This window comes from Aulonocara stuartgranti (genome assembly GCF_965226115.1).
Source record: "Aulonocara stuartgranti genome assembly, chromosome: 15".
NCBI classification, from domain to species: Eukaryota; Metazoa; Chordata; class Actinopteri; order Cichliformes; family Cichlidae; genus Aulonocara; species Aulonocara stuartgranti.
This window is the reverse complement of record NC_138951.1, coordinates 27,435,912-27,448,237: the sequence shown is the minus strand read 5'-3', so window position 1 is coordinate 27,448,237 and position 12,326 is coordinate 27,435,912. Positions and strand designations below refer to the sequence as shown.

Genomic DNA, 12,326 nt, shown 5'->3' with positions numbered 1-12,326 from the left:
CAGGCCCTCCAAGGTTTAGAGGCCTATCTCCACCCACCACCACTTCCCCTGCCAGTGGCGGACTCCCTCAGGTGTCGGTGCGTTGGTGGTTCTTTGTGTCTGGGGGTGGGCGTCCGGGTACACACCGGCTCACTCCTTGGCGGCCGCTTATCGGGGCCTGGAGCCTGGGGCTCGCTTGGGCCACTTCGGAGGTGGGGTGCCCCCGGCCTCTCGGCCTGGGGCTCGGTCACTCAGGCACAGCTGGCTGCCGGCGGAGCTCACGGGCGCGTCACTGCAACTCCCCCTGGCTTCTGCTCCGCGGCTGCTGAGTGAGCCCTCATCTGGGACTCTCCTCAGCTCTTACTGGGACAGTGGCGCGGCTGCCCCTCTGTTGGTCTTCCTTGGTCTCTTGTGTTCTGGGGGCCTCTGGATGTCTGGAGTTTTGATCTCCTCCATACCTGCTTCATACCCTGGAGGACGCGGCTGTGGCTCCCCACACTCCCTAGCAGATCGTTACATGGAGAAACCTTTGTAATGCAAGCACGCTGATCCACACAGGTATGCACACAGGTGTACACACGGGTATTCACAGACGCGGACTACAGCTTTCTTGGCTGCTGCCTCAAAGCACATTGTACGCTGTCTATCTTGCGTGCTGCACAATATCGTTTATTATTTAGTATCTACTGATATCTACTGCTTGCTAGTTTATTGTGATGGTGCTGTTTTTTTTTATTATGTTGCTCTTTGTTGTTTGCTTTCTCTTCTGTTTTTTTTCTCCATACAGGTGACCCAGGTGTTTTTTTTTTCTTTCTTCCCCCCTTCTCACCGTCTCTTCTCCCCTTTGGTTTTCTTTCTCTCCCTCTCTTTCTTTCATTCTTTCTCCCTGTCCTATCCCCCAGTCATGTCTGTCCCATTTGTAGCAACTGAAAATAAAATAAATTCATAATTATAATAAAGGTCAATCAAATGGACCAATATGGCAAAGCCATGATGATCCACTTGGTAAAATAAATCCGCTTGGCATCTTTCTTGGCCTTAAGACAACAATTCTGATGGCTATAGATCCAAACGGGACACAAAAAAAAAAAAAAAAAAAAGGGTAAGGGGAGGCAAGAGGAGGAGAGACCCGAGGCGGCCGCCGGTCACAGTGGCAGAGGAACTGAACTTCAGGTAAGAAGTTATGACCTGCTGTCTATCTGTGTCAGATATAAACCAAGTTTAGTTGTAGTTTGTTTTCGTTGTGCTGACTTTTTACAGTCGCTTAGAATAACTGGTACTGCGTACTAGCTAGCATGACGGAGTTTGTATACTGCTGGGCGGGTGCTATGAAGTTACTGATTATAAATTTTATTTTATGCTTAAGGTTAGTTTCTCAAACTCCTCAAAATCTTAACCAATTGTGCCAATCCTTACATGTTGCACCAGGCTGATTTATCATCAAAAGTGGAGAAGTCTGTGACAGAGGAGACAGAAGAGCTACAGAGAGAGATGGAGCAAGAGAGAGAAAGAAAAGAGCAGGAGAGAGAGATGGAGATGGAGAGATGACTTTATGTCATCCATGAGGGATGCATTTGACATATGTTTCACATATTATAGCCCAACAAGTTACTTATAGCAATTTAAATATGAGCAATCAGGTTTTGGCAAATACCGGAAATCACTTTTTGGCACAACACCAGCTATTGCAGTTAATAATACAACAGCTTCTTGCCATTTTTTGTGTTTCTTTTTATCGCTGTGTAACTGAGTTCAATTGAAAGCCTGCATGCGCTAGTACCTCTTGCCACAAGTTCCCAGAATCCTTTGCGGTTTTACCCCTGAATGACGTCACATCTTTGGAGTAACTCTAGTCAAAATGCCCAGGCCGATTTTTTGTCCCAGTCCAGCCCTGCCTGGACTGGGAAAGAATGAAAATATAAACCATTTTCAACCTTATTCCCTTGCCGGTCGTGTGATCTAACTTTACAACCGACCGCACAGCAAGTACGAACCATAGCTGGTGTTATCCGTGTACTTTCGCTCCTCTTTCGCTAGCGCTTTGTTCGGCCCAGAAACATGGCACCTCAACCCAAAATCCTGGCCACGCCCCCTCTCGTGACATCACTCTCCAAAAGCCCTATTAGGCTAATCGTTGTGTCACTTCCGGTATTTCAGACAATCCCTTTCCGTCAAGGATTTTTAATTTGTTGCGGTTTTTTAATTTGTTGCGGTTTTTTAATTTGTTGTGGATTTTTAATTTGTTGTGGATTTTTAATTTGTTGCGGTTTTTTAATTTGTTGTGGTTTTTTAATTTGTTGCGGTTTTTTAATTTGTCTCGCTTTGCACTTCCCAGCCACCGTACGTTTGCCACTACAACACCTTGTAATTAAACTTCACTAGCATTTTCATCCACTGCTTGCATCTTGGGTCCTCCTTCCTCCACACCACACGGCTCGCCTCCTCAGCCGTGACACAAAAGGCTCCAACAGCACAAACATGATCCAGAGGTCCAGTTCAGGTGAAGCTAGCAGAAAACTAGCAGCTACAGCCACCTCTGTCGCCATCCACCTGTTAGTCACGCGCCACGCCCCTAATAATGCAAACTTTAAGCCTAAATACAGTTCAGAGGAATAAAGCAGAGGAAGCCTAGTCAGACAGTCAGTATTTTTCCACTCATGTTACACACCTGTGATACATGAACCCCACCTAGTTGCACCCACCATCTGACATGAGAACATCTTTCCTGTCTGCTGTTTTCAGTCACTGAGGTTTTATTTTCACAGTGTTGTAGAAATGAAAGAGAACAGAAAGTGATCACAATGGTTGACTTAAGTGCGCATGCGCCAACCAGCGTGCAGCCTGTTACAGTCGCTCCTGCTTTTCTCTTAGTTTAGCTCTTTTTTCTTACGTATTCTTTTTTTTTTCTGACTTGTATTTTCCTCCGTTTTCTATCTCTTACTCAATCATGTGGATTGAGAGAGTTTTTGTTCTTCTGGTGGCCGTGGAACTGTTACTTTTATCATGGAACGGGACCGCGGCACATCTCCTACACGCACGGACTGTTTACTCCAGAGATCAGCTGATCGCCCTGATGCCGGCCGGCTCGCTGGCCAGGCCCGCAGAAGTGCCCGCAGAAGTACCAGCTGAAATTTGGAGGAAAACACATCGGGGATGCAGAGGTCAAGGACAGAAGAGAAGAAAAAAGGTGACGGTGAGACAGCGGAGGCTCGAAGCGAGGAGGAGGTTTAAACCGTGTCTGCCGTCTATCGTGATGGGAAATGTGCGATCATTGGCAAGTAAAATCGACGAGCTCTCAGCACTGGTACGGAGTCAGAGGGAATACCGAGAGTGTAGCCTGATGTGTTTCACCGAATCATGGCTGCACCAGGTCATTCCCGATGAGAATGCTTCCGTGGAAGGCTTCCACACTGTTCGGGCGGACAGGGACAGCATCGCTAGCGGTAAGCGTAAAGGAGGTGGGTTTGCTGTTTTAGTTAACAACCGGTGGTGTAACCCTGCCAACATAACAATCAAAGAAAGGATTTGTTGCCCGGACACTGAACTGTGTGCTGTTGGACTCAGGCCGTATTATTTACCCAGGGAATTCTCTCACGTCATCTTGGTGGCTGTTTATGTTCCCCCCTCTGCTAACCCCACAGCTGTATGTGACACTATCCACTCTGCCATAGCTCGGCTACAGACTCAGCACCCGAGTGCCTTTATTGTGATCTCGGGTGACTTCAACCATGTATCACTGGACAATACACTACCAACATTCAAACAATATGTGGACTGTCCCACCAGGGGAGAGAAAACTTTAGACTTACTGTATGCTAACGTCAAGGATGCATACAGCTCCTCCTCCCTCCCCCCACTTGGTAGGTCAGATCATAACCTGATTCACCTCACCCCCCGCTATGTGCCAATTGTGAGGAGGGAACCTGTGACCACCAGGACTGTTAGGAGGTGGTCAGAGGAGGCAATAGCGGAACTACAGGGCTGTTTCGAGGTGACCGACTGGGAAACACTCTGTGAGCCTCACGCCGAGGACATCAATGGGCTTACTGAGTGTATCACAGGCTACATAACTTTCTGCACCGACTCCATTGTTCCAGCTCAGACTGTTCATTGTTACCCAAATAACAAGCCGTGGGTGACTAAGGACATCAAAGCCCTCCTCAACAACAAGAAGAGGGCTTTCAGAGGGGGCAACAAAGAGGAGGTGAGGAAGGTCCAGGTGTTACTAAAGGACAAGATCAGAGAGGCTAAGGACAATTACAGGAGGAAGCTGGAGTGGAAACTCCAGCAGAACAGCATGAGAGAGGTGTGGAGGGGCATGAAGACCATCACTGGATTCAGGCCAACCAACAGCAGGGGAGCTGAGGGAGGTGAGAATAGAGCCGACGAGTTGAATCTGTTTTTCAATAGATTCGACACCACAGTGTCTGCTCCTACCCCCACAACCTCACCTGCAGTCAGCCTGGAATCCAGAGCCACACCACTGTGCCAGCCTCTCTCTTCACATGTTGCCTCCTGTGAGATTCCTGACACCCCTCCCCCACCCATCACCTTCACTCAATACCAGGTTGAGATGCAAATGAGGAGACTTCACTCAGGCAAGTCTGCTGGACCAGACGGAGTGAGTCCCCTTGTCCTCAAGGCCTGTGCCCCCCAGCTGTGTGGAGTCTTTCATAAACTGTTTATGCTGAGTCTGAGTCTGCAGAGGGTCCCGGTGATGTGGAAGACATCATGCCTCGTCCCTGTACCAAAGACGCCTCGTCCCAGTGGCCCCCAGGATTACAGGCCCGTGGCACTGACCTCCCACATCATGAAGACCCTGGAAAGGCTCATCCTGGACCAGCTGCGACCCATAGTAAGACCACATCTGGATCCCCTTCAGTTCGCTTATCAGCCTCGTCTCGGAACAGAGGACGCCATCATCTACCTGCTCAATCGTGTCTACACCCATCTGGACCAGCCGGCGAGCACTGTGAGGGTCATGTTTTTTGACTTTTCCAGTGCTTTCAACACCATCAGGCCGACCCTCCTGGGTGATAAGTTAGCAGCGATGCAGGTGGATGCTTCTCTGGTGTCCTGGATTGTTGATTACCTGACAGGAAGACCACAATATGTACGTCTCCCACAGTGTGTGTCTGACAAGGTGATTAGCAACACAGGGGCACCACAGGGGACTGTCCTCTCCCCCTTCCTCTTCACCCTCTACACCACAGACTTCAGCCACTGCACAGAGACCTGCCATCTTCAGAAGTTTTCTGATGACTCTGCGGTGGTTGGATGCATCAGCAGGGATGATGAGACAGAGTACCGGGCTGTGGTCGACTCCTTTGTCACGTGGTGTGAGCAGAATCATCTGCAGCTCAACGTGGCAAAGACCAAGGAACTGATCGTGGACTTCAGGAAGACCAGGAAACACTCCAGGGGGTCAGTGTTGACATTGTGGAGGACTATAAATACCTTGGAGTACACATTGACAATAAACTGGACTGGGCTAAAAACACCACAGCACTTTACAGGAAGGGCCAGAGTCGTCTCTATTTTTTGAGGCGACTGAGGTCCTTCAACATCTGCCAGAAAATGCTGAGGATTTTCTATGAGTCTGTGGTGGCCAGTGCGATCCTCTATGCTGTTGCATGCTGGGGGAGCAGGCTGAGGGTCGCAGATGCCAACAGACTTAATAAACTGATCCGTAAGGCCAGCAATGTTGTGGGGATGGAGCTGGACTCCCTCAAGGTGGTGTCGGAGAGGCGGATGCTGTCCAAGATAAAGACAATGTTGGATAACACCTCCCACCCACTCCATGACATGTTGGTCAGTCACAGGAGCTCGTTCAGTGAGAGACTGAGATTACCGAAAAGCACCACTGAACGACACAGGAAATCATTCCTGCCTGTGGCCATCTCCCTGTACAACGCATCCACTTAACACACTGTTTGCTGCTACAACTACACATGTTTCTTTTCCAAATATTTATTTATAAGTGACTTATGTATGTATGTATGTATATATATGTATATATTGTACTATTCTTAGTTAGCGTATTGTCTGTCTTGTCTTAATGTTGGTTTAAAATGGAGCACTGTAACAAAAAATAATTTCCCCCAGGGATCAATAAAGTATTCTGATTCTGATTCTGATTCTGATTCTGACAGATAAAGTCCTGATACAGAGACGAATGTTTCATCTGATGTTTACTAAATAGCTCTGAAATATTCCTGATGTAAAACAGACAAAAGAGATTTCATGCACACAAATTGCTGCTGCTCTGCCCTTATGTGGGGATCACAAAGGACGGGGAGGGAGTCGGTGTGATGGATCAGGGGAAACTCGGCCAGCGTGATGTGTGCAGACTCAGAGGAAGGTCTGCAGGCTGAGGCCTTACATAAGCTGTGAGCATGAAGGGGACCCAGCAGGACCTCCCACCGGATCAAAGATTAAAGCAGGGAAACTGAACCCCGCATTGAAAGCTCTATTGATGGTTCTAATCCTCATCTCATGCTCCCTGCTCCTCGTTATTTCATTAAACGTGTCGGCGGACTTCGTTTTTATAATCTCTGTGTTTGGACAAATGAGTGAAGAAAGCTTTGGCTGCTCGCTCAGTTGTTTTCTTCCACTCAGCTTCATTCATCAGGAAAGAACATGAAACAACATGACCCGAATGTTAACCAGGTGACATCACCAGCAGCCGCCTGATTAGATGAGTGACAGTCTGAATGAGTAGGGACTCAGACACAACACAATGAACCAGTCAAACATCACGTTCAGCTCAACATCTCTGAGTACTATCATCACTAGAACAAATCAGCGTTTGTCATCATTTCACCATTTGCTAACAGGAAGAATCTGCCTGTTAACGATGTCAAAGTACTTTCAAATTACAAAGTACTTTAAAGTATTTTCTGACATAGTTTGAGATACTTTAAAGTAGTCTGAAGTAGTAACCAGACCGAAAAGCAGTGTGCATTTCGGTGCTTTTTTTTCCCTGAGATGTCATACACCTTGGATTCTAGCCAATCATTTTACCTTTGCAAGGATAGTAGGCGGGCCCAGGTACGTACATTCTTTTAGAACTACAGATTAAAAATGCCCAAGGCAAAGCGGTCAAAAGTCTGGCTGTACTTCACAGCAAAAGATGCAAACTCAGCAGCCTGCAACAAGTGCTTTAAGGTGATACTGTGCAAAGGAGGTAACACCTTGAATCTGACGACCAATCTGGTGACACATAGCGGTTTTTTTAAAAGCCGAGAAATGCACCGAGTTAGCAACATCCCCCAAGAACCCGAAGAGGAGAGTCCTGGCCCCTAGCCCTGCCAGTGTAGCAGAAATGATGACGGATGATGATGGCAGCAGCAGCCGTTCTTCTCTGCGTGAGTAGCTTAATGTTGTTTGTGTGTAATTTACGTTGAGTACGCTAACCACGTTATTAAATTAATGCATGTAAGGTGAACTAGCAAACACCGTCGTAGCTACATGCAGCCATCTTCTTGTTTGATGTCAGATGCTCCCTTCACCCTGGCCAAAAAGGCTAAAATGACCAAAGAAAGTGGGAAAACAGCTAAACATGAGAGGTTTTTGGACAGAGTTTGTGTTTTTTCCATTGTTTAAGCACTTCTTCCAGCCAAGAGTGATACCATATATGCCCTATAGCTGCAGAAAAGGCCAACATTGTTATTTCTTTACAAAAAAACAGCTAAACATGAGAGGATTTTGGACAAAGTTTGTGTTCTCCATTCTTTAAGCACCGGTTTGAGCACCGGCATCGTTTCAGAAGTACCAGTTTGGAACCGGTATCGGATAAAACCTAAACGATACCCATCCCTAGACTGAAGTGCTTTGTGACATACTTTAATGTGTATTTTGATTAATTGTGTTGTACCTGAGGTCGGGGAAGTTCCGGGCCAGAGTGACGAGTTCCAGCTGAATGCTGGCAGGATCCTGCAGACGGAGGATCTCTGCAAGTTTGCATACTATCTCGCAGAGCCACGAGGCCTTGCTGCAGCCCTGAGGTAAAACAATGCACTGTCAGTTCTCTCAGTACTGCAAGAAAAAACTGCCTTGACTCTAAATGTCACAGTATGCACGTCATCTCTCATTGTCCTTACTCAACAATCCAGTGGCTTCCTTTTTGTTTGTCCTTGTTACACCAATGTATCCTCCTACTTTATCTGTTTTGCACATAAATGAATTATTCTGATCCAGTGATGTTCACAGTAGACCTGTCCAACAAACGATGTGGCCTATATAGATAATTGGGAAACGTTTTGGGGACAGCATGTCACGGAAAAGAGGATCCAGGCACGGTTCTATTCAACAGCAAAACAGTGCATTTATTTACAGTGAGAAAAACAGGTAAGTCCAGCAATACAATACAAAAGTGCAATCTCCAAACAGGGCTCGTCCTTTGCTCCCCATGTGCTCCGTGCAGAGGCTCAGTGAGTGTGTGTGCTCCCCAACTCGATTCTCCACCCAACTCTCCTGGAGGAAGAAGGAAATCCACAAAATCCACAATTAGCAAACTCGCTAGCCGAATAACAAAAGCACACTTCTCGCAAATACTCTACTAGTTTGGAGTAATAATCCCACATCGACTGTTGCCACTAGCCCAGGTTAAATACCTCCGACTGGCAAAGAAGGATGATTGCCAACAGCTGGCCAGGTAATCAGATGCAGGTGGGCCTGTGACAGCGAGAAGGGACTTTCAATGATGAAAGTCACCAGGTCACGCCTTCCCTACAGCGCGCACTTCCGTAAACACAGCTTCGAGGACAGGGGAGAGAGAGGGAGAAGTGAACACACACACACATACATAGACAAGCAGGGTCATCCGGGGAGGACTGTCTGACCGTGACAGTTCCCCCCCTCTAACGGGAGCCTCCGGGAGACCTGCTGTACTTGTCTGGATGCCTGCAGCTGAATTCTTTCATCATGCGATTATCGAGAATTGCGGACCGCGGCACCCAAGAACGTTCTTCCGGACCATACCCTTCCCAATCCACCAAAAACTGAAAGCCCCTACTGCGACGCCTGGCATCCATTATGCGAGTAATGGAGCATGGCGGGGTGCTGTCGATAACCCGGAGGGCAGGCACAAACGGCTGGTCCGTACGGGCCTAATCTGAGAAACATGGAAGACGTTATGTACTTTCATAGCGGGCGGCAGGGCCAGCTGGACCGTCACCTGGTTCAGGAACTCCTGGATAGAGAAGGGGCCCAGAGACCGAGGGGCCAGTTTCTTGGACCCAGTCCAAAGGGGAATGTGTCTGCTGGAGAGCCACACTTGCTGGCCGACCTGGTAGTCTGGGGCAGGGTTGCGACGGCGATCCGCCAGTGCCTTGTTACGCTCGGCCGTTCTCAGGAGCGCTGCTCGGGTGGCCCGCCAGACCCGACGACAGCATCTCAGGTGGTGCTTTACAGAGGGAACTGCCAACTCTCCCTCAGAGCTAGAGAGGAGGGGAGGTTGGTACCCCAGCGATGCCTCGAAGGGCAAGAGTCCGGTTGCCGATGAGGTGCTTGCGTTGTGGGCGTACTCCACCCAGGCCAATTGGTTGCTCCAGGTCGACTGGTTAGATGAAGCAACGCAGCGCAGCGTGGTCTCCATTTCTTGGTTTGCCCTTTCAGTGTGACCATTAGTTTGGGGATGGAACCCGGAGGACAAGCTGACCTGAGCTCCCAACTCCAAACAGAACTCTTTTCAGACCTGCAAGGTAAAATGAGGGCCTTGGTCAGAAACTATGTCCTGGGGTATGCCGTGGAACCGGAACACGTATTGCATTAGTAACTGGGCCATCTCCAGGGCAGAAGGGAGCTTGGGCAGAGCAATGAAGTGGGCGGCCTTGGAAAAACGGTCAATAATGGACCAAGTGCGTTTAGGAGTGGGCAACAGTCGCAGGAGGCCAGAGGCAGGTGAGTTGGAGGTCGCACACTGGGCAAACCGAAACATAGTTCTGGACATCAAGAATGAGAGAGGGCCACCAACAACGCATCAGGCTTAGTGTTCCTTGAGCCGGGCCTGTAGGTAATGGAGAAGTGAAAATGTGTGAAAAACAAGACCCACCTGGCTTGTTGGGCATTGAGGCGCTTGGCTGCCTGGAGGTATGCCAGATTTTTATGGTTTGTCCACACCACGAAAGGCTGCTCACTGCCCTCCAACCAATGCTGCCATTCCTTGAGAGCCAACTTGATGGCGAGCTACTCCTGATCACCCACATCATAATTCCTCTCAACCTGAGACAGCCTACGGGAGAAAAAAAGCACAGAAATGTAGCTTGCCTTCAATCAGTTGGGAGAGAACCGCCCCCACGCCCGAGTCGGACGTGTCCACCTCCATGATAAAGGGGCCAGCTGAGGTACACCTGGACAAGGACCAGAGCTGAAGAGAACAGGTGCTTGAGCCGATTGAACGCTTGCTGGGCTGTGGGAGACCACTGGAAAGACAACTTAGGAGAAGTGAGGTTGGTTAGAGGAAGGGCTACCTTGCTGAAATCCCAGATGAAGCGGGGGTAGAAATTGGCGAAGCCTAAGAATCTCTGCAGCTCCCTGCAGGTTTTGGGAATTGGCCATTCCACTACGGCTTTGACCTTGACCGCATCTGCTCGCAAACGCCCCTGTTTGCGAGCAGACAATGAATACCAGAAAAAAAAAAACGTTTGAACATGGAACTCAGACTTTTCTGCCTTAACAAAGAGGCGATTCTCCAACAGGCGACGTAGGACCAGATGTACATGGTTGATGTGCACTCTCCGGGTCCTGAAAAAGATCAGAAAGTCATCCAGATACATGAAAACAAAATGGTTAATAAAGTCTCTGAGCACATCATTGATCAAGGCCTGGAAGACAACAGGGGCATTAGTAAGACCGAAAGCAAAATTGAATTGAATCGGGACTTTGAGAACTGTAATCGAATGGATTATAGAAATCAGTGATGATACCCAGCCCTAGTGAGTAGGCCCAACAGAAGTGGATGTAGCTGTGGGTAATGAGAAAAGATGAAAAGAACTATTGATAACTTTTTTGTTAAGTTAAGGCCTGATCCATCTGAAATTCATAGGCAGTGCTCTGACACGGAGCCATTAATCTTTGAACACTGAAAAAGCACGGTGTATCCAGAAAACACATTATATGCTGCAATAAATGCACTGCCCAAGTGTTCCCTCTCCCCACTGCCTTTCAGCAGCAGGCAGCAGCAAACAGGTCATCAGAGGAGGCCGAGATGATGATTAAGTTTAACATTTTCTACAATATTGCCAAAGAGTGCCAAACCACTTTAAGCACAAGATTGTTAGTTAATCATTTACAAATGAATATTGTCTGTATGGACAGCAATTCCCCCCCCCCCCCCCCAAAAAAAAAGTGCACATGTAAAACTGCGGTGTTAAGCGATGTGGTGCAACCATGGCAAAAAGTTAGTCTAGAGCCCTGTGAACATGACCGGCCCCTGTAACAGTTCGAATGCTGAGGCAAGCAGAAGGAGAGGATATTTATTTTTAACTGTAATCTTGTTCAACCCTCGAGAGTGAGAAAAACAGGTAAGTCCAACAATACAATAAAAAAAGTGCAATCTCCAAACAGGGCTCGTCCTTTGCTCCCCGTGTGCTCCATGCAGAGGCTCCGTGAGTGCGTGTGCTCCCCAACTTGCTTCTCCACCCAACTCTCCTGGAGGAAGAAGGAAATCCACAAAATCCACAATTAGCAAACTCGCTAGCCGAATAACAAAAGCACACTTCTCGCAAAGATTTTACCAGTTTGGAGTAATAATCCCACGTGACTGTCGCCGCAAGCCCAGGTTAAATACCTCCGAATGGCAAAGAAGGATGATTGCCAACAGCTGGCCAGGTAATCAGACGCTGGTGGGCCTGCGACAGCGAGAAGGGACCTTTGATGACGAAAGTCGCCAGGTCACGCCTTCCCTACAGCGCGCACATCCGTAAACACGGCTTTGAGGACCGGGGAGAGAGAGGGAGAAGCGAACACACACACTCACACACACATACATAGACAAGCAGGGTCGTCCGGGGAGGACCGTCCGACCGTGACACAGCATGCATCACACTTTTGGTGGAGCAGATTTCATTTCTAGAAATCTGGCCAAATTTATTAACCCCACTGTTATCATCTTCTGTACCAGCACAGAATACCTACCTGAACGCTACTCCAACAGAGGTTGATTATCTTGTTAATAATTTTACTTCTTGGCCTAAAAAGCATCTGGACTTTAAGTTTCTTAAAGACATTTCATCCAAGAAGCTTCTTCAGTTCTAAGAGCAAACGGTGGAGTCCCAGATTTTTAAGCCCCATTGAGTGTCCCAAAAAGGGTCATGGACCCCCTATTGATCCTCTGCCTAATCACA

The 12,326-nt window shown here is 48.2% G+C and overlaps 1 protein-coding gene across 8 annotated transcripts in view; it reads right to left on the bottom strand.

Moving 5' to 3' along the window:
* LOC309689429 (tumor necrosis factor alpha-induced protein 2-like) overlaps positions 1-12,326 on the bottom strand; it is a 68,359-nt gene that overhangs the window by 13,933 nt on the left and 42,100 nt on the right. For 2 of the 8 annotated variants that reach the window (XM_082505826.1, XM_082505827.1), the window contains exon 12: positions 7,856-7,980. In XM_082505826.1, coding sequence (XP_082361952.1) covers positions 7,856-7,980 — 125 coding nt within the window. The other 6 variants (XR_014271367.1, XR_014271366.1, XM_082505829.1 and 3 more) reach the window with 6 other exon arrangements.